General features: G+C 43.3%; 1 protein-coding gene across 1 annotated transcript in view; it reads right to left on the bottom strand.

Annotated features, from left to right (window-relative positions):
* The window catches only part of FAM219A (family with sequence similarity 219 member A), a 91,624-nt gene that overhangs the window by 27,150 nt on the left and 41,540 nt on the right, over positions 1 to 22,934 (bottom strand). The window contains exon 2 of the mRNA XM_041461844.1: positions 11,402 to 11,501. Within this exon, the coding sequence (XP_041317778.1) occupies positions 11,402 to 11,501 (100 nt within the window). The remainder of the gene's footprint in view (positions 1 to 11,401; positions 11,502 to 22,934) is intronic.

The raw sequence follows: 22,934 nt of genomic DNA, 5'->3' as shown, positions 1-22,934 counted from the left end.
TCTGCAAATCCCCTTAAAAATCCAAATCAGAGATGAAAAGAATCCCTTTGCCAATCTAAGATAAAAGTGTCTTTCCCAAAGGCTAGTTGAGACATGACCAACACCAAGAAGAGCTCAAACTGATCTAAGAAATGGAGATGCTGCACAACCACCTTGGTAGCTTAATTGTCACCTCACACAAAGACACGCACAAACACTTTAATCTGGTTCCGCTTTGTACACTCTGTTAGTGCCCTGTGCTAATGCTCCAATGTTTTGCTAGGACACAGTAGGCAGAACAAATCAGCTGCTTGCTCATCTTACAAAATCATTCAGCATTGAGGAATGCAAGTTAGGAAACATATTTGTAAAAGAACCAATCTCCCTGTCTCTGCACTGGAATGAGTAAGAGATACAAGCAAAAGAGAAAATTAGTTTTAACATGTTTTTAAAATCAACCAAGAAGGTTTGGTGAATTAAAGAGAAAAAAGAAAAAGCAGTAATTAAAACTTAAAAAGAACATTTATAATGAAATTAAAATCAAGCAGCAGTTGGGTTTTTCTTATTTACCAGGGGACATACCAGACTGCTATATACCAGTTCATGCAAGTCACCTAAGTCTACCTCTGCAAATCTCGCTGTGGTTATGCTGGATTTGCAGAGAACATTCTGTTCTCTGGCTTCTTTTGGGAATCTAAAAGTCTAACCAGACAGAATGGGTTATGTTTGTTTGGTTTTTTTTGGCGGGGGGGTGGGGTGGGGTGGTTTTTTTTTGGGTGTGGTTTTTTTGTTTTTTTTTTTTTTTTTCTTTAATGAACAGAAACTATAAGACATCTTTAAAAACCAATCTGGAGTCCTAACCAGAAGCAGGATCACAGGTTTCTAGTCCTGCTCAAAGCAGCATCTGCTATGGGATCAGACTGGGCTGCTCAGAGCTTTATTCAGTCAGATTTTCAGTTTTCAGGGTTGAAAATGGCACAATCTTCCCAGGAAGCATTTTGCATGCTTGACTGTCCTCATGGTGAAAAGGATTTCTGTAAGGTGAGAAAAGTAACAGGCTGGGAATGAAGTACCCACTGATGCTCCAGACAATTTACTGCCAGCTCAGGCATGATGCTATCATTCCTCAATAGCACAGAGGAAGTTTCACAGGAAGCTTTTCCTCAGAACTCTGAAGTCCTGGTCATGTCCCACCTGATGGTCATAACCAGGTAAATGCAGACAACTGGCACAGTGTTTTGCTCCCTTTAGCCCTGCCCTTTTCCTGCTCTCTATCTGCCCTGCTTTGAAGCACAGATTACAGCCTAGTTCTAGGTCAGATGAATGTGCTGTAGAGGGTTCAATTCACTTTGTCAACGAGACCCAGAGCAGCCACATCCTTCTCTAATCATGACTCCAATTTCCAGGGAGATGGGAACTCCCCAGTACCCAGGAATGTTCAATTGCAGATAGAAAAATGCACATTGCCAACAAAGGAGTTAAGATCATCTCCTTTCGTTGATCATCCCGTTCCAATGAAGGACAGGAAACCCAAAGGAACCGAGGTCAAAGTCAAGGACTGTGGTGTATTGTAGCTTTTCAGCACACAGGCAGATGTGAGTCAGCTATGTGAGGTTGGAGGAACTAAAAACAACATCTGCCTGCACAGAAATAACTATGCCAAAGTTTTGCTTTCACATTTTGCTTCAACCCCACAGATCAGAGGCTGCATAAAGCCACACTTCCACCTGAGAGCTGAAGCATTCAGGCAGAAAAAGAAACTGAACTTGAATCTTTCATGTTCTGGCTGAAAGTGAGTAGCTAAAAAAGGCATAGCTGCTTTGTGACTTGAGTCTCCCAGACCTTTTACGGTCAAAACCACCTTGTGAATTAGAATTTGTGAAGAATTCTGGAGCCATCAGTTATATGTTCTTTTAGTCAACTTAAAAAAAAAAAAAAAAGTGCTATTATTTACTAGGGAATCTAAGCCCAGGATACTTTTCTTTTAAAAAACGTAAGCAAACCTGAAAATCCAAATTTTAAAGACAACCTGCATCATGGACTCAAACTTGACAGCACCACTTTAAGTATTTAGTATGCTTGCCCTGTTCAAGACACACTTTTAGCAGTGTCATTTATTACATCAAACACGGTTTCTCAGATGAACTTATACAAAGTACAATTGTCTCACTCGTACTCTTCATCTGTTCTCCCAATTTTCTAGTTCTAGAACCAGTATTTAAAGTAATTAATAGAAAATCTTTCCCTTTTTTTGAAAAACAGTTCTTACTTTCAGGCTGGGTAGTGATAGTGATCAGAGAGGGGCTGTTTTCTGGCACCTGTGAGACCTGGGATCTGAGTTGCAGCAAAGGGGCTGCCAGCAGCCCACAGCTCTGAAACACCTGGTGTGATTAAACCTTCTTCTCACAGCCAACTCACAGTTTACTCATAGCAGAAAGCAGTTTAAAACTCATGAGCTTCAGACTAGTGAGCTAGACAGAACTGCACCATTCCTCCAGAACACATTAACACTTGCTGACTTGATTGTACCAATTTCACAGCTGTGATCAAAAAAAGAAGGTATGTGGGTTCTGAGGAAAAAGTGGGAAGTGACTTTCATTTAGAGCAGAAGGCAGAAAAAAATCAAAGATACAGCAAAAAAATCAAAGATATAGCAAAAAAGGTTTACAGTAGAGTAGATAACCCAATGGTTTTGGGTTTACAGTAGAGTTATCTTAAAGCCCTGTAGAGGATTTGTTTTATTGTGCTATAAACAGTGTTATTTTACGAGACAAAGGGTTGGAACATTCACAGACTTAGGCTGAATCAATTTAGGCTCCTCTCATGGTAGGCAGCAAGTGGGATAAAAAAGGCAGAGAGCTAAGGAAAAAAAAATTGGGCAGAGTTCACAGGTGAAAAGGACATGAAGAGGAAGGAAGGCAGAAGTCAGTCAGAAAAATGGCTCAGCTATGCAGCCTCTAAAAGAGAGGATGGATGATTTCACTGATACAGAAAGTGGGAGGAAGCCTGGGAGAGGAACAGTTTGCAAAGCAGTGTGCAGAGAACAGGAGTCTACTACTAGTAGGAGGTCAACACAAACAGATCACAATTATTACACAGGTTGGAGATGATTATTTGACAAAGACTTGGATCCATCTGCCAAGAATGTACGTGTCACCCCTCCTTTCCACTTGTAATGACCTGGAGAAAGCATATTGTCTACAGGGCATGTTTTCCTAAAGTCTGTTTAGAAAGAGGGTTTGGACAATGCTCAAATGTTTTAAAATTTGATCAACAATTCCTGCTTTTCCTTCTGGAAGATGTTTCAAAAAGGAGACCACAGCTATTTTGCACAGTACCAGGCTGCAAATTCTCATTTCCATGAGTGATGCAGAAAAGCATACCCTCAGCACAAGCTATTCAGCCATGATGCAGGCACCACTTAAAGCTTTTTGAATGATAGTTGTGTTTAACAACTAGAGAAATGGGATCACACTGTCCAATTACTGCTATGACTTTTTTCTTAAATAAAACTTTATGGTAAATATATGGCATCTGTAAAATAGGTTTATTTTCCTTCAGTGTGCCCTGCTTTATAGACTGCCAAGCAGAACAAGGAAAGAACTGTGCCAAAAAACAGGTTTGAAAGAAACAGACAGGTGCCAAATTACTTTCCACACATGGCAGAGCGGGAAGGCTGTGGTCTTTCTGGAGAGGTCACTGCCCTGTTCCTGTCAGAAGTGAAGTGATTATCAGGGAACAGGTAAAACTCCCTCTTAGTCCCAGTCAGGACTCTGGAGGTTCAGAGCCTTTTTGCACAAATAGTCCTGCTATCCTCACTACAGCTTAATTCCCACTCCTAAAGCTTCTCCATAAAGCAGTGGTGTTGGCTGGTGTAAGAGGTGGAGATGTTGACAACAGCTGAAGCTGTTGAGCTGCTTCTACCAGTCTAACCTAGAAAAGATGTGCCCAGCACAGGCCCCTACGGCTCCATGTCTTCAGCCAGCTCTCCTTCCATGAAGAAATACAGAGTGGTTTCTTCTGTGCTGCCTCCTGCCTTTGGGAATTGCTCCTCCCTAGATCTCTGGATTGAAACTGATGGACATGATGAAATGTGGCTATTGCTGACTGGCCAAAAACTGTCCTTTGTTGCTGCTGCTGCAAGAAACATTTCTTGTGGCACATCTCCCTGCCTGCCACATTACAGCTGGGCCTTGCAGGTGGTGCTTGGCTTCACCACTGGCTGGCTCTGGAAAAATGGGACTCTGCTGTGCACAGCTGGATGTAACACTGTCTGCTGTGCCTGGAACAAAGACTGGGGTCACAGAAGAAGGGTTCCTTGGGTGTACCTCTGCTCATGCTCAGGTGAGGTCTGCAACCAGGACCACCTCACCTAACAAGAACTCTACTACTGACAGGACACATGATACGGATGACATCCTTGTCTATTCTGCTCTCCTGCTGTGGCACACCAAGATTTCTGTGTTTTTATGAATTCTGAGTTTCCAAAGAATCCTTTAATATCTCACAAAAGCAACATGAATTTTTCAGGTTGCTGTGAACATATCCTCTGTGCATAAGGATAGCAGCTAAAAACCAAGAATTGCAGTGAACTTACTATACCAGGATATGCTCCTTCCCTTTGAGAAGTGTATGTTATCTCTATTTCTTAGAGCTTGATCTGCTGATGGAGCATTTTAGTCCCTACATTCAATAAGTAGACAGTAACCTTTCCCTCTTAAGAGCTGAGAGTGCAGCACAGAGAAGACAAAATGGGAGCCCAAATCACTTGAAAATCAGAACAAATTCAATTAACCATCAAGCACAGTTTAAGGCTCATCATTAATAAATCAATCACATTAAAAAAATGCATCACCCAACACTGTCTGTACATGCTGTGGTCTGTTCTGGAGCCAATTTACATTAATTGTACTGGGCTATACTTGCTTCCCTCAACTGCTAGGCAGGAACTCATCTACCTTTGGAGACATCAGAAGGAACCACAGAAATAGTAACACCTGGGTAATTCAGAATTGGGGAAACGTTACACTGTGGTGGAACAGGTGGAACCTACATTTAAGGACACAGGACTTTGAGAAGCCAGAATATAGTACTACTGCCCTTTTCTGAGTTGATTTTTTTGAAGATACCTACATCTGAGCAGGCAGCGTTATCATCTCAGCTGCTGTTAATCTTTTTAATGTCAGGAACAAGCTGTAAATCACCTTTGGGGACTTCTTTCTTTTAAACCAGCTCTCTACACGCTTCACAGGAAACTGATGAGATAAGACATACTTGTGTAATGAGACCTCTGAACAGACCACTGTGTGGTGCTGCCTGCTGGGGTTAGGCTTTGCAAGACCAGGTACTTTTTACTGTCATCTACTCATCACTACTTATTTCTTTTACTGAATTTTTTTTCTCCTTTCTATCAGAGAATCTCAATAATTTGCTCAGTTTGGTTTTCTTCACAACCTTCTGAGCTGCTTCTCATATTTGAGGTAATTTGACTGGGGTGGGTCAGACATAGAAGAGAACCTGTAATTTGCAGTTCTGGGCTTCTCCTTCAGCTATAAAACCCCCATTCAGACTCTGGATGCTTTAGCCCATTCTCAATACAAAATAAATTATCTTCAGGATTAGCTCTCCTTCCTATACTATCAGACTGCAGGTAGCAAAAATATAGGGACTGGCTAAAGAACAGCCCAGGTAACACCCCAAAATTATCCACTTACATTACAGCTTCCTTCTTCACGACTTTCTACCTGAAGGAGTAATAGCCAAGCAAGGTGTGTGCAACACAAGACGTGAGTGGGTGTGAGTCTCTTGGCTTGTGAGGTGTGTTGGTACCCAGGAATGTGCCATGGGAGAGGTGCACATACTGCAGAGGGCTGGGCAAGGCCAGCAAAGCCCTGGTGCAGTGGCATAACAAATCAAGCAAAATTGCAGTGATACAAAAAGCCAGGTCATTTGGTGAACGTCATACCACATCATTCCCATATTCATATGCTCCTGCTCTGCTCCTGGGATTTGCTGTCTGGAACCTCCCTTCCCTCTGTCTCACTCCCTCACACATTCCCTCCTGCCTGGGTCTCTCTGCTGAAATCCAGTGATTGCTTTGTTCCAGTTTGTCTGAATGGCTTTACTGCTTACCCAAGCCTGTCTCAGGCACCTCTTTCTTTCTGCCCCTCTACTTCTCTTCTAACTAATCTGCAATAATATGCCTGTCAGAACTGGTTTTCTGCCCTCGTCTTTGCAGCTCTGTCTGCAGACAGCCCTGCTAGCCTTAATGTGATGCAGCTGTTCACTCTCTCATCCTTTCCAAAAAGAGCCTGGAAATATCCTACAGGAAGGACGCTACCATAAATCTGTGTATACCATTTCTCTTATAAATGGAAAGAGCAATAAGAGATGAAAAAATGTTTAAATAAATTCCTCCCAAGCTCATGAGACTTCCGAGTGGTGGGCTGCACTTCTGTCTTCATGAGGAAAATCAATAGCAGTGCTGTATTGCTCCTGCTCTCTGGCTTCCACCCCACCCTTCCCCCTGCACAGTGCACAGACTGTGTTCAAGGAAATGGGTACTCCCAGGGGAGCAAAATGGCTTTTTGCACTTAAAGTAATGATGTCACTTGAGGTCGCCATGCAAACAGTGATGGATATGAAAATCTGCAGCTCTGTCAACAGAGCTGGAACCTGGGGACCTAGCTTAAGAGTTAAGAGCCTTTTTATAAAATGTTTCCCTAATTTACCTACAGAGCGTCTTCCCAGAAACAACAGCTGCTGTACCTAATTAGTATTAATCACCTTGTTACAGAAGAGCAACTGGGAATAGTACAGTACTTGAAGTACTGACAAAATGATACACTAATGGCATTGATCTGTCCAGTCTACTTCAACTTCCCCTTTATTATTCTGTTTTCTGTATGAAAAGCTTCAGAAATCACAAGTTTTGGAGCAGACTGGGAAGTGATGATGCAGAAAAGGAGCCACAGATGGAAGTAGATACAGAGCCTTTTAGCCTACACAAGATGCTTGCTGCCGGCTCTGTCTGTGACTGCACTTCCCAGTTCTGCATCTTGACCTGAGGCAAGAGTAGTGCTAGAAGGCGATCTCTGAGCACGGCATGCTTTTGGCCAGCACTGGGATAGGTTGCCCTGCTGTGTGCTTTGTGGCTCTTTGATGGAGAGCTTTAAAACACACACCCCACCCCGGGGGGAAGGGGTAAAACACCTACACCAATTGAAAGATCAAACTCAGAAGCCATGTGGGGCAGTCTGTTGTTTACTGGGATCAGAGACTTTCTGTAAAGTTTCAGCCAGAAATGCACCAATTCTGTTAAGCTGAACCCGGAGGGCTTTGTAGTTCTGACTGATACTCCTGGTACTATTCCTCTCTGACCACAGAGCAATTCAGTATCTGCCATGAATACACTGCAGCAGGCTGGAAGGCAGGAGCTAACAATACAGACATGTCATCAGCCTCTGTCCCCTGATGGATTACATCCTCTGTTCACTTCAATCTCTACCAAGATGGGGCTCAGCCACAAATTAGTTCTGGCCAAGTCAGACACACCAGGGAACACTATTCTCTATGTCCTTGTGATGGTGTTTTTGCTGCTTTTTAACCCTACCCGTTCTGCTTGGTCTAAGTGAACAGCATTCCAGTAACATTCTTGAGGTGTGACTCAGTTTCTCTAGCTCAGACATTATTCACTTTTCACATATTTTTATGGCTCCTTTGAGGAGCCTTCTGAAAACAGTGCCTTATTCCCTATATAATCCAAGGAGAGGAGGTACTTACATCTAAGGCCACAGGCACCTTGGAGGGCTGAAGGCTGCTGTGGGTGTCTCTGCCTCACTCCCATATGTTCATCTGCAGACAGGCATGCAGAACATTTACTGCCAGGCTCCCAATGTGGTGAATGTGCTGATGAAGATGCCTCTGTCACAACCCCTCATCCCACCTGTTGCCTGTTTTACAGCACTCCAACCAATTTCTGCATTGCCCATTCTGTTTTAACACAAACTAAAGTCATGACTGCTAGGAAAGACAGACACAGACTGCCTGGGTAGGGATTTCAGACAAGAGACGGGAAATTAAAAATTCAAAATAGAAAAGCAGATGGCATAAGCTTCATTAAAATAATATCTCATCTCCTGGGAATGCTAGGAGGATCTGTTGCCATCTCAGTGGATGTGGTGCCCTGAGATTTTCACTTGGGGATTATTCTGTTCCTCTCTCTCTCTCCTTATCATAACTCTCCTCTGTTTTCAAAAGGTTTGTGGTATGTGCTCCATCTGGATATGGCTCCTAATAAGGATGTGCTGGAGACATCTCTTAAGCACTAATGTACACCCAGCCCCCAACCCTTGCTGTCAGAAGTCTCCTTATCAATGATCTGAAAGAAAGAAAGAAGCAAGGCTGAGCATTGCAGCTCCAGATAGAAAAACAAAGTGGGAATGCTAGAAAAGTGACAAATACATAATTAATATAGATACAGTATCAATAAAAGTAGAAAATTATGAACTGTGTGAACTCTGAGATCTTATTTCCCCTTGCTGCCAGGTTCTTTTCTTGTTGTGGCCCTAGCATCAGGCACTGTTCCATTTATGAACCAGGCGCAACCTTTAGGAAGTCACTCAAAATACAAGACACCTGTGAAGTTTTTCCTTTATCTGACCCACCTCAAGCAAACATGTAGCCAAATGTATTTATTTAGAGGGGAAGAAACAAACAGCGAAAAGACCACTCAAGCAGCAGGATAAATCTGCGTGCAGTATGTGCAGTTTTCACGCTCTTTCTGTCACACTTCATTCACTGCAGCATCTGGAAGCAAAAGTTGTATCCATGCTGGGTTGGTATTTAATTGAGCTCACTTGAACCAAGCTTCCAGCAAGCACATACGACAGATTTATACACAAATCTTCACAAACTGAAAAATGACATTTATCAACCTTCCATCAGAACATCTGACATTTGAACAATTGATTCTGATTTAACAGTGAAAAATGCCACCATCCATATGGAAAACCTGCAACGGGATTAAGCCTCTAGCTGCTACCATCCCCAACAATGGCTTTGCCAGATAAGCTATTAAAATTTTATGTACCACCTTAACTTTTTCTAGCCTTAAAGAGATTAAAAACAACCCTGACAAGTTCAATGCAGAAGCGACAAAAAAATCTAGTCAGAGGAATGGGGGCCAGAGCTGGGAGATGCAGTGATTAACCTTCTAGAAAATCAAAGAGGCTGGGCAGATTTTCAGAATAAGAGCAGCAGGAGTTGTTGTGGATTAAAGGCACGTTACACTGGCCACAGAAAATACTGTAAGTCTCATTTTGCCTCAGATAACCTAGAGTTCATCTGAGTATGGCTAAGAGTAGAGAGCTGATCCAAGTTCCACTAGGTAGGTGTTCACTTCATTAAAGAGGAGCAGTGTTTTCACAGAGATGTGTTGGAGCAGACTTCTCTCTGGAGACAAGGTAGGAAGATGTTTGTCAGCCTTCAGGGCAATTCCTCTTCAGCAGGTAGGTTTCACCCCCTATTATCTTCATAAGCATACTGTGGTCAGCACTGAGTTCACTTGGTGGAAAGACCAGAGGGAAAGGAGGTCCTGGCAACAAGACCTGGCCTCTACTACAAAAACTGTTCAAACACTTCCAGTACCTCTCTTTGACTCGTTATGCCACTCAGCACTGGCTACATGAAAGAGAATGTTTCCTGTGTGGAAAAGCAGAAGTTCTGGCAGAAAGGCTAATCATTCTCCTCTATTTGATTGCTGGAAAAAAAGCTGGTAAGTTCTGTGGAAGTGTGACTATGGCCTGTTTTCATGTATTAGTCCATTTCAATAATAGTAACCTTACAATCAACTGATGCAGTCATCCCCAGCTGATAAATTTCAGCTTACAGAACAGTGAGTTTCTCCTGTCTTATTTTTCTCATTTCTATTATTCCAGTTTTCATGGTTTTTTTTTTTCCTCTATGCTATTTTTGAGTCTTTATTGTACTTATTCCTCCCAAATACGCTCTACTAAATTTTCTTTGCTGACTCCTGCTTCTTATGTAAAAGTTATTAATGAACATATACACTAAATGACTGTTGGAGAAAACTCCATTAGTAATGTCCTTTCTTCTGATACTTTCTCCTTCAACAACTACCTAATGTGTTTTGACTTCCCAAGTTTCTCATTCTAGCAGCTTTACTTATAATACTCAGACTGGTTAAGGATCTACCTGAAATTACTTTTCTATTTAATTTGTATGAATTGAACTTGTTTACCCTGAATCCAAATCTATTTTCAATGATCTGATCTCCTAGAATGGTCTCATGACATACCAAAGCCAAATCTAAGAAAGTACCATTTCCTGTCAGGTTAGTGAATCTCAGGAGGATATTTTTATTGCATAGAAAGTCAAGAATATTGCAGACTTACCAATAATAGCATCAATTACTCTCTAACCTGTTTCCTGGTGTTAAATTATCCAAAACAACTACTGCAGTAGTAATTATCTGTCTAGTAACATTAAAGAACTCTCTTGGCAGTAAAAAAGGATCCTGGTGGCATATGGCATGCTGGCAGTAACAATCTTTTACCAAACTATGAATTGTGCTGTCATTAACACACACTGCTGCTCCCTGCCTTTTCCTGAAAAGCAGCCACTGTTTCAGAGTATTCATGCCTTGCATAACCACCCTCAATCAGCAGCATCAACAAGTAACGTTACTTGTTCTCATGTGAAGGGCAGCCAGGGGACTCCTTCCCGCTCCTACTGGGAAATTTTCCACATTGCCATTTTTTTAGCAAAAAGCATACTGTTCCTTTGGCTTGTCTGTCATCAGATTATTGAAGCTGTGTGGCTAAATAGCTGCTCAGGTTTTGGAGGCAGGACAGGCATGTGTGGATTGCTCTTGTAAGCATTAGCCTTGAAAGGAAGCAGTGTCTTGTAGTAACAGGACAATTCTGCTTCCAGAATTAAAAAATATTGCTCAGAAATAGATGAGTATTTGTGTGGGAACCTTTATGGACTTAAAAGTCCTTCATCTCACAGTAACACAGCTCTTTTTCTGGTAGTGTCTCAACTCCCTGATCCTTTCCCTTTTGTTGCAACTCTTCTGTCTTCTTTTTACAGTCCCTCCATATTAACTTCATTCTTTATCTAACCAAGCCTTGATCCCAGCTTAATAAAAAACTTGTAGGTCTAAAATAACTATGCCTTGCTTTTTAGGTATTGCTTCTTTTCTTTACCACGTCCATGGATACAGGGGCTTTACATGTTTGTAGGTCAGTTCCCTGAATCACAGCAGCAGAATCACAATGATAAAACTGCTCTGTGAGCTGCTTGAGCCTTGATGGCCTGCTCAGCCACATGCACGGAGATCTGCATATGATCCTGTCTTTCAGGCCTTGGACTCAGCCTTTTCACTCTCCATCAGACTCACCTAATTTCACTTGAAGTGGAGATGGCTTATAGTTCATGGCTACAGTCTCTCCCTCTCTTGTATCACAATCTCTGTCCGAAATAGCTGCAGCCGTTGGATCCTGTTAAGAAAGAACAGAAACAAAACAGAATGGCTTAGCTGATAGTTCTGCAGCTTCTTCTCTGAGTGGCTATTAGGCGACTCCACCCCTTCTCATTCAGAGGGAGCAAAGAACATGCCAGTGTTTTGAACACTGGTACCCAGGGGCGAAACACAGAACTTTGGAAGCACATTTATCATGTTAGAAGTACCTCTGGAAATGCCAAATTTCCACATCAGGCTTATGTGATGGATGATACTGGGAATATAATGTGGATGGTGGGTCACTAGTTCAAATTCCAGCCTGGGCTGGCAGTAGTCCCAAATAATTTTCACGGGATGACTCCTTGGGGTGTTGTATGAAACATATTTACAGTTTCAGATGAATTCCAAGTAGACCACTCAACTTCAAACTTAAAACGAAAAAGTTTGAGACCAGGTCTGTGTGGAAGTCCAGTTTGGAAGGACCCGAGGACTACACAGGTAGGACAATTCAATTTCTGGTCTCTCTTGGGACCTATTTCATGCTTGACAGGAAATATCTGTCACCACAGTATCTTTCACTGTCACTAAAATTTCCCCCCTAGAAAACCAATCTCCCCAAACATATTCTGCTCATGCCTACTGGCAGACAACATGTATTAAACTCTATGTACAGCACATCAAAGAACTTGAGAGAGAAACAATCTACCAACTCAGACAGTTCTACTACTGATAAAAATAACTGAAGTTCTTTCACAGCAAACTGCAAACCTGTTGGAACTCTCTCCACTTAGTACCACAGTGAAAATTAAAACTAGTTTTCAAACAAGTTCTTACTCCCACCTAGAAATTAAATTGAACATGCACATAGACATATGTGTATGTAAAATTGGGTATATACAGGTAGAGCTGCACAGGCAAGGCAAACATTCAGCATTAGGTGCAACAGATGAATAAACCATCACTTGTGAGAAATGGAACAAGGCATCATAAATTAAATACTAGAATACTATTCCAAACTATTGAATTGATATTGCCTCTCTTTCAGTTTCTGGAGTTTTTTATTTTGTACACAACTTCATTCATGTAAAATGCAACTCATCATTTGGCACCTGTACACAAAGCAGAGTCACTGAGTTTCAAAGCAAGGTAACATCACTCTTCACCCTAAAAAAAAAAATCACTTGTTGAGCCACTCGGTGTACATTAGCTCTTTTAATACCCTGTGCTTAGGAGATAAAATGTAATTTTTGAATGAGGCTCTACCTTGGTGGAAACTGGTTAAATAACATATGTAGGGTTACACCATTTTATGAAAATCCTGCTCCTTTGCAATACCCAGTAGACTCTGACAGTACTTAAAACAGATGGTGTGTACAAGACCTCACATTGAAGGACAATGCTGAACAAAAGACGATTTCCTCTGCTTTCCTCTAACACAGTCACTGCTGCAGTTTTCCTCTAATGTAGCAGTTTGGTGACTAGGTAAAAAGGTAAGAGCAGGTTGCAAACCAAAAAAGCCAGCCTCCAGGGGAACACTTAGGCATAAATCATAGATCAGTTCATGTGGTATCCTTGGAACATGAATCTGGTCTCAAACATGCCCAGATGCAGGGAATAGATCAGAACCCAAGCTGCAGGAAAGAATCATCAGGGTGTGGCCTCTCACCCTTCAAGGGGAAGGGAGCACCCAAGATTTGTAGATGCTTGTGGACAAAAGGAATGTTGAAAGTTAGAAGGTCCACAAAATTGTACAAAGCTCTGTTAGTAAATTACACACTTATGGAAATTGGTATATTAGTTCTTAGCCTCCTATTAAGCAACCAGCAGTGCGTTTAGGATAAAGGGGGGAGGTGAAAGGAAAGGGAGAAAGAGATGAATTAAAGAGATGTTTGTCCCAGAAAAGTGCTGCTCTACCTCCATGTGGCCCCTTCTCCAGCCCCATTCTATACAGTGTTTTATTGGCTGCTACTACCAACAATCCTTGGTTGGCTCCAAAGCCATCCAGCTATCAGTGTTTGAGACATTCACATGAGCTCCCTATCTTTGGACTTCTACAAGTGGGAACATCTAGATAACACAAAGGACATCTCTGTCTGTCAGATGTGCTAGAATCTCTCCAGGAGGGATGTCCAAATGGTGCTAAGTGGCAACATTTGAGTCCAGGCTTCCTGGATAAGTACCTTTTCTCTGCCAATCTGGGAAAAGGCAGGATACAGCCATTTCTAAGAAACATGACTCCAAGACCTGCATGCTTCCTAGTTGCTACTGAACACAATATGGAAGTCCTGTGAGCCCCAGTCTGCTGGCTGCAGGAAGGCACGGGAGTAGACATATTATGGGGACTGACATAGTGTGTGACACTGTCTCCTGTGCTGGTGCAGTCCAGCAGAGAGTACACTGAGTTCAAAGCCAGAAGTTCACATGGCAGAGAAGGGGTCTGGCCATTCCTAGACTACTCAGGTTCACATTGTTAAAATCATGCCAAAACTCTAAATCCAAACCAGCCCTTCCCTTTTGTGGCCAACTGATGTGCTCACAGTAGCTTTACCTTTGTAGGCAACCCGACCATGACATGAGACATCAACACAGGGAGGGGATAAACATTGAGGTGCCTTTGAAGATTTGAACTCTGAGCCTCGACCAGTGAACTCAGCTGGAGAAATCTCAAAAATGGGCTCTAGACCAAACACACAAAAAAGGCTTCCTAGGCCTCCAGAGAAAACTAAGATGATTTTCAAAGAGTGATTATTCTCATTCTGTCTAAGACACGTATCTTAAAATGACATGAATCTGTCCTTGGAGAAGTGTTTCCTTCTCCCCACAGTCTAGAGAGAAGGCTTGGCAGCTTGTAGAGCTTCTGACGCTGGAGGTGGAAATGATGCAGAACATGGTAGCAGAGTCAGTCCTAGGAATTCTTCCCAAAGGTTTGGCATGATGCTTTTCAGCCCCAGCAGCACATTACAGCTGCACACGAGATCCACAGCTTGAACAGAGGGATCACAAACACCATCACTGTGGGTGACCACCACTGCATGGGCCAGGCCCACTCCCCCCAGAGAGTAAAATGGATTTGAGAGGAAACCCAGCTGGGCCAGGGACAGTGTCCCCAGCTCCAGTAGCCACCTATCCGTGGCCCAGGAGTGGCAAACTATCATATTTCCCATCCATCACTTCACAGACATTCTGCAGCAACTCAGGAGACTCCATAGTAACAATGCCCACTGTGAAAACAGCAGCATTCCCACGCCAGCTCGGCTGGAGCTGTCTCTGCACAAACACGCTCTGCTCCTGTGCATACTGAATGGATTCAGTTCTCTCTCTACAGCTCAACTGTCCAGAGAAACGTTTACTTGACTGATTAGCCTTTTGCTAGTGAATGCCTAAGAGCACACTGAGATTCAACACAGGCTTTTGCTATTGGAATTCACTTGGCAATTTTTTTCTTTTTCACAAGCCTCCCTACACCAATACATTCAGTTCTGCCCCCAACATCAAAATCTCAGTTACGTGGTGTGACTGGTCCCAGGACAGATGATGTTACTTCTTTTTGCTCACTGAGAACAGTGCAATGCTCCCAAACAAAATGCAAGTGCCTGCAGGGGCTGTAGATGGCTAAAGATATTTAATATATTTAAGGGATTTTTTTTTTTTTTTTTGTTCCTGAGGCTTCTGTGTGTCTTTATTCCTAAGGAAAATATACATTCAATCAGGGCACTGCATGAACATTTGGCTGGGGCCAGAGTTTAATCAAAGTTTTTTCCCCACATGCTCACAGCTTAATTGGGCATGCACAATCACAGCATTTGAACAGTGGGGAGTTTTCTTACTAGACTGTTTGTTTCTATAGGCTCGACACAAAGGATCTTGAAAACTGCTCTCCTGCTAGGAGCAGCCATGTCCCACAGTGTGTGTACCATGTGCCATTTCTGAACATCAGAAATTAGTTCCAGTGAACCTTTGTGGAGCAGGAGTGCTGTGAATCATCAGTAAGCAGGAGCACAGAGAGAAGGTGAAAACACTTCAAACTGAAATCTGAGGTTTAAGGAAGATGGCAGGCTTTTTTATTTTTTCTCTTTTAAATCACTTTCCATTTTGCAGTACTTAAGAAAGCATCAGCTGAATAGCCTTTTACTATCTACCCCTCCCAATAACCCACACTGACTCTGGGGTGGGGAATAGCACCAAATGATGGAGTTGGGTGCTTGGTACAAAGTCACCCTCATAGCACCTGGGAAAACACAGCTTTCTTTGCCTTCACAGTCAACACTTCTCACCCCTTGCAAGCTTAACAAGGCCCCATTTTCCACTCTGCAAATCCTCAAGGACCCCAGTGCATGTGGAAGGGAATGGGCACACAAAATTTCTTTGGTCTTCAGCTGTACCTTGAAAATACACGTGTAACTTGTGTAACTTGGGAAGTCTTTATCTGCCCCTCCTCAATCTCAAAATCAGTCATACTTACACCTCTTACACAAATGTTCTCCACTTTGCTGTCTGTGGGAAATTGATCACCAACGCAGCTCTGCTGCTTTTTTTGGATAAAAGCAGAGGGGCAGAATTGCCCTCATCCTCTAATCTCAAGGAAAGACCCAGTATACAAGGCTTGACCATTACTTCTCTCCATAGTACACAAGCTTCTATCTGACCACCATCAGTTGTATCAGTATGAGCCAACTGATCAAGAATATCATTCAGCTGACTTGTCTCTCTGCAGTACCCATCAGTGATGTACTTGCTGTCTTCTGTCCCACTTAAAAGATGCTGTAAGTCTCAGTACCAACACTCGTGCGACAGTTTACAGCAAGTGCTTGAAGATAGCAGACATCTGCTTTCTGGAGCTGCCCATGTGGATTGCATACCGCACACAAATGCTTACAGGAAAGGACAAGTCCAAATGTTTTGTTTCTTTCCTACATCAAACATTGAGTATGAAAAATGGATAGATGTTCTGTGCATGGGGGCCTGACTTAGTGAGCAGAAAAAACAAGTGAGAAACCACACGCCCTGAATACAGAGGGTACATTTGGGTCAGCGAGAAGTTTCTGTGATTCTAGTGTTGTTCAGACTCTTGGGCTAAAACATTGTGCTGCAAATAAATATTTATACCTTCAGCCTGTGCCCTGGGGAACAGAAAGTGCTGTGCTGTTGGCAGACTTCTGCTACCTCAAGCTCTACCATGCCAGGTATTCCTGAGAAATCTGGCTATAGAAAGTTTCTGGGAAGGGGACTCTGATGTGCACAGGTAGAAGGTATGTAAAATCTCACACTGTGTTGGACAGCAGACCTCTGTAGCGTCTATATATCACTACAATATAGACATAAAGCATCTATGAACATAAACTGCCAAAAAAACCCCACCAGGAACAAAAACATTGAAAACCAAGATGTGCACAGTTTGATGTCTATGCAAGAAACAGCATAAAGGAAAGGCTCAGATTTACAGGGGATCAGATTTATATAGGGGATGAATCCAAACCCAGTGTATAGAAAAACACTGGTCAGTAATAATGGCATGTTCGGCAAGAGAAAGGAAAAAGTCGCAGGGCAATGTACAGCAGGAATGGAACCAGAAAGCCTCACAGAAGACCTTCTCATGATTTCTTCCTCAGGCCTCAGCTCAAATGATTTCTTCAGTGGGTTTCAGCTCACTTAATGGGCTTCAGTTTTGGAACCCATTTTTTCAAGGGAGATGTAATCCCCTCATCCGACCTATGGATAAAAGCTAGAAGCTACAATCACCCCAGAACACCAGAAGGATGGGATTGCTCAGAGAAGAAAGGGGAAGACTAAGGAAGGATATTATAGCTGTCTTCAGTTACAGAAAGGGCCACTAGGGAGAAGAAGAGAAGTATTTTTTTCATGTTTCTGATCACGAGAATAAGAAATTATTATCTTAAATTGCAGCAGGATTACAAGGAAGTATCACAGAAAACTGCAGAGGTAGGGCTAAGGAGATGTGCATTTGCCTGATGGAGTCATGGCATTGCTGCTGCAAACCCAGGTTAGAAACTGATGTCACACAGAAATTCAAGAGAGTTGATCTGCTTTTCAGGCTGACTGATTCTGATCTGGTGCAAACTGTGAAGATCCCATGGTCTTTTTAGGTCCCTTTCCCCATCTGTCTTAACAGAAGAAGAACTTCCTCCTATGCCAGACACCAGTCAACCCTGGAAGAGACTTTCTCCAAGTTCCCCTACCCACTGCCAAGGACCATGGCTGACCTCCACCTTCTCTCTGGGAGAGCTGAAGAAAAGAATCTTTTTCCTAAGTCTCACATGTTGAAGGAACTCCAGAATCACATGGGGTCCAGAGCAGAAGGCTCCTGGGAAGACATGATTGTCACTTTTCATCAATATGTGTACTCTGCCAGATCCAGAGCAGTAACTGTTCATCTCAGCATCCCCACCCTCCCTGTACCAAAGTCAAAATAAATGACATTTTGGCGACACAGTGACTGATGTACTGAAAAACATTCTGATAGCTACTGACTCCATTTCAACAAAGCAATAAACAACAACTGTTTATTGACTTTCTACTAGCTCTGCCAATGCACCACGTACGTTGCTGTTTTTCTTTTCTGAGCAACTACTGAACAGATCTTGTTTAACAATTAGGCCTGCAATATCCACTACAAGATCCAGATTTTGAACCTGATTAGTTCATAATTGTAAGACAAATTGGTGTTTGAAACCATTTTACATCAGCAAATGAGAAGCCAGCAGTATTAATATTGCTGCAAGATTAAAACCTTTGGACTTATTAATTAAACTGAACCAGCATGTCACTAAAATGACTTTTTGCTGTGTACACCTGCAATTGGGGTAGCTCAACTCACTGACAGGTAGCCAGGAGTTCAGACTATTGCTTTGGTTCAAAGAGGGGCAGAAGAGAAGTGCCAGTCTCCCAGTGGATGCTGCAGTTCCGGTGCTAAAATGCTCCCTTGGAACCCTGGCCACAAAGGGTCTGCCTGACTGCCACATCCAGGCTGAACAAAATGCAGCAAACAGAAAGGCAAAATGTGTGGAAAGAGAACAAGATGTTTCAGTGATCTGTTTTCCTAATCAAAAATGACATTTGCAGCACAGGGAAGAAACTTTTTTTTTCAGATGATGGTGTATGACTAATCCTGGGAGTCTACAGTAGCAGAGGAAGCACCAATGCAGTAACTAGACCAAATACTTTGGGAAAGCATTTGAGGGACAAACAAGAAAAACGGGAGTAATTACATGATTTCTGTTAGATTTCCCTCTGAGAAACCAGCAGCACAAGCAGCCCCCAGCCCTTTCCTTTCAATCATGATAGAGTATATTTAACACCGTATTTCCCTCCAGGCTCTTTCACACACATAAGCCATCTCTATTATCACATGCATTTATAAGTTTGGTATCTTGTGCTAGCTTTACATGACTTAAATTGGATCATTAACATTGCAAATTAGAGAAATGCCACACTGCACTCCCCATTGCCTGCAGCACTTACCAAGTGGCATGCAACAGCTATTTAAAACCAGCTATTAACTGAGGTATGTTTTCAGGATGATTCAGTATCAAAATAATTCCTTCCTTGTAAAGGATATATACATGAAGATATTACACCTTTCCTTTTGTGCCTCTGATTATACAGCCACAGCTCTGAGGTGCAACATGAGTATTCAAGGCGCAAAAGCAATAGCTTGATATCTATTTTAAGACTCAGTTTAGCCACTGGCATCTGGCCAAATCAGGATCATAAAAAACCCCATACAACCTTACAGCTGCTTTTTAATCCTCAACTCTTGAGGGGAGATACCCTTAAAATTATTTAAAAATTGAGCAATGTGTCAGAACCAAGGTCACAATGTGTTGGAGAACAGAGGCAGGAACAGGAGCCCAGGCCCTCAGCTGTATGTTGCAGTTGAATCCTATGGAAAACTGCACATCCTCAGTGCAGTCTTCAAGGGACCATGGCAGGTTCTCGTAGTGACTGAATTTGTTATTCAGCCCACCAGTTATTGCTGAGAGCTTACTTCAGGTCTGTGTCCCATCTTTACTTCTTCAAGTCTTTAACAGAGCTTCACCAACAGCAACAGCCTGTTTTCAAAGAAAGAGCTGTTTTCCACATCAAATGAAAATTTCCAGAGACTCTCTTGCATAGTGAAGGGGAACTGGGCTTCCTTCCCATGGACAACTCTAACACCTAGAGAAACTGGCTGAGGAAGTGCAAGGCAAGTGGAGCCTACTACCGAAATGCCATTATTGTCAGAGAGTGGTTTATGGGTCCCCTCCCTGTACAGGTAGGCTGCCCCAGCTGTACATTAAAGACAAAATCACAGTTTGGCTGAATGAAACACTAGAAATTTTGGTTTGTTCTAGCAGATACTGCAGAAGTGACATATTCTGTCAAAAAAAGACCTGGTGCAATACAAATTACACTAGGAGAGCCCTGTTACAGTGACGTTAGCTCCCACCAATGTCCTGGAGACCGGATAATTGCTGCCACAGGCCATTGATTGGATCCAGCATGGCAAACATGATGTTATGAAGCTTTTACAGTCTCTGGCTGTAAGAACAATAGCCGGAAAAGCTGGGATAGCTCCACATCCACCCCTTTCAATAGACCAAGGGCTCCAATCAGTGGTTCAATGTCACAGCTATTACAAGCATAAATCTGGGGTCTCCTGTTCTTTTCCAGTTTGTTTGGGTTTTGTTTTTGTAAGGCAGCTGATTTTTACATGTTCAACTTCTGTACAAGTGTGACGAATGAGGTCTTGCTTTTTGCTTCTGGAATATCCCTGGCACCTTTAATCTAATCCCTCAGATCTTTTTCTGAGCTGTTTGATTGGCTCTTCTGTTCACTCCTTCTCCAAGAGTAAGTTTTCTTTCTGCCTGTCTCCTGCACCTAAATCTCCCATCTTCCAGGGAGCAAGGGTGTCTGGCTCTGCAGGCTCTTCTCCCAACCCAGGAAAGGAGACAGGTTGTAAGCAGGATACAAAGCCCCGAAGAAGCACTGTGAGGCCCCACCACTCTGGAATGGAGGCTCTCCAGGGAAGCAATTATGGCACCAAGCCTGTGAGAGCTAAGAAGCATGTGGACAATGCTCTCAGACACATGGTGTAACTTCTGGGGTTGTCTTGAGCAAGTCCAGGAGTTGGACTCTAATGGTCTCTGTGGGTCCCTACCAACTCAGAATGTTCTATTATTCAAGAGATTTATCAGGAACCATAATGGATGCCCACTGGCATTTAAAACTCTGTAATAAATATAAAAATCACACACTCTTCCAACACAGCCCCAAAGATGTGCAGCTGCCCAGGGCTCCTGCACCAAGCACATCTGCCACAGTGAAGACAGGTGGGGATCTCGGTGGTGGACACCAGCTTAGCCTGGACAGAGCAGAGACTCTGACACAGCCCATGCTGTTGGTGGGCTCAGAGCTTTCCCAGGACAAAGTCCTGAGAGTTCACTTGTCCATACTGCAAATGTGGGTCCCAGCAAGAAAAAAACTGGCAGTTTCTCTGCACTAGTAGAGAAAACAAAGCCACCAAGCTCAGAGTTCAGCAGCCCTTTCCTCTTTAGCACCACGCTTTCAACTTGTCCCGAGAGACAGAAAGCTCAACCATCAGATTTCCATATTTATAAGGAGAGAGTTTCTGTTTAGCCAAGCTTGTGACAGAAATAACCCTGCAAACAGCAGCAGGAGCAGCAGCACGGCAAACACATCTGAGGGGCAGGGATGTGAAAGCCAGGGGAGATCTCACGGTGCTCCCTACCTTGGCATGGCTTTCCAGCCCTGCCTGAGAAATTCTGAGGGCACAAATAATTTCAGCTTCTAAAATAAGAGCCTGCCTCGCCCCCGCCCCACACTCCTGTATCTCCGTGACTAATTAGCATCCGGAGGGATACAGATTCTCTTCTGATAAAGCAATGTTTTGCTCCCTTCTCCCCTGACACATTTGTATTAGAAATATCCTCATTATGTGACTAATCAGGGAAGCTGAGACAAAGGCACAGAAGCTGACTTAAAGGGAAATCACTGATTTTTATAAAAGCAGCTTATAAATTATTCTGTCTCCTAAGGGCAGGGATATTTCCTCCCCTCCCAGTGCTGAAAAAATGCAAAATTTCCTGAAGAAAAAAAATCCATTTTTATTACCAGAAGTGGTGGCTTTTATCATTCCCACTATTTAGTGAGCTTGCTCCCAATTGCCTTGGTTACTGCAGGGTTTCAGTCAGTGCACTGCAAAGGTCCTGGAGAGCCTGCCAGCCCTGTGCTGCACTCAGGGGCTGGGCTCAGCAAGGTATCTGACAGCAGCAGTGCTGCCTGACACTATGGACAGCAAGTGACAAGGCTGGTTAGCGATTTACCACACTGAGTTTAAAAGTCAGCAGCACATGAAAAGTCAGCCACATCACCAGCCATCCCTTGAGATGGTCTGAAGAAATTTTAGCTACATCTTTCATGTTGCACAGCGGGCTGAGTGAAAACCAGAGTGTATTGAGGTAATCTGCGCTTGGCAGAAGGTCTCTGAAATAAAGGCAAGCAGACACCATTTGGCAATAGCAGAGGAGCTTTTTAAAGGAATTTGTTTCCCTTCCATGCTCCCTGGAACGGAGCTGGTGTCCATCCAGCTCCAGCTTGTCTCCTTCACCTCCCGTTGACAGCACCAGAAAGAGATACCAGGCCAGACAGCTTCCGCCTCGCTTCTTTCAAGGCAGCCCCTTTATCAGCTGAAATCAAGCCATCTGTCCCCGGCACCCTTTGAGGAGCTGCAGCAGATTGTGTATTATGGCACGATGCGGGAACAGGAGGTCGAGGGAGCTCATTGCATGCACAAAAATCCCAACCAGATCCCTGTCTGAGCTGGGAATGGAGATGAAAAGGTGAACACACCACCAATGCTCCCTGCGACAGGCTCATGCACATGCACAGACTCCTGGTCTTTATTCAGGCCCCTCTGGGCTGCTGCTCCTTCTGCTGCTGACACACGGACCCGCCCCAAGGCTCTGGGCTGGCCCTCCCAAAGGCTTTGCTGGAAGGCAGACTGCTGTGAACCGTGGCAGGGGCTTGCCTGCTTTGCTTTTTAAGTGTGACTGCCCAAATCTCTGGATTTTGAGAGTTTTTTTTCAAATGCCAAATGTCTACTCTTTGGTGTGAAATTTTGCACTTTGGACATTTCTCTTAGACTAATTTGAAATATGTTCCATATTTGTATGCAATTCTAAAAAAATCCCAAGTTTTTTCTTTTTCTTTTATTGAGGTGGGGTGCTTGGAACGTATTTGGTCACTTGAGCCCTCCCCTCCAAGGGATATCCCTCTCTGCAGGTACAGCCCAAGGCTGAGGCTGATGAGGGCAGGGGGACTGGCAGAAGCTGAGCAGGGAGGAAAAGCAGGATCCGGCAGTAGGACTAGAGATGCCTGAAGAAGGTGATGGAAGAAAGAGACTGGATGGATAGCCAGATAGCCAGGACAGGAAAGAAGAACAGTTGAGTTA

The sequence above is a fragment of the Pyrgilauda ruficollis genome, unplaced genomic scaffold, assembly GCF_017590135.1.
Source record: "Pyrgilauda ruficollis isolate IOZ18807 unplaced genomic scaffold, ASM1759013v1 scaffold155, whole genome shotgun sequence".
NCBI classification, from domain to species: domain Eukaryota; kingdom Metazoa; phylum Chordata; class Aves; order Passeriformes; family Passeridae; genus Pyrgilauda; species Pyrgilauda ruficollis.
Note: the sequence above shows the minus strand (reverse complement) of the source record. Positions and strands in the feature narration are given on the sequence as shown.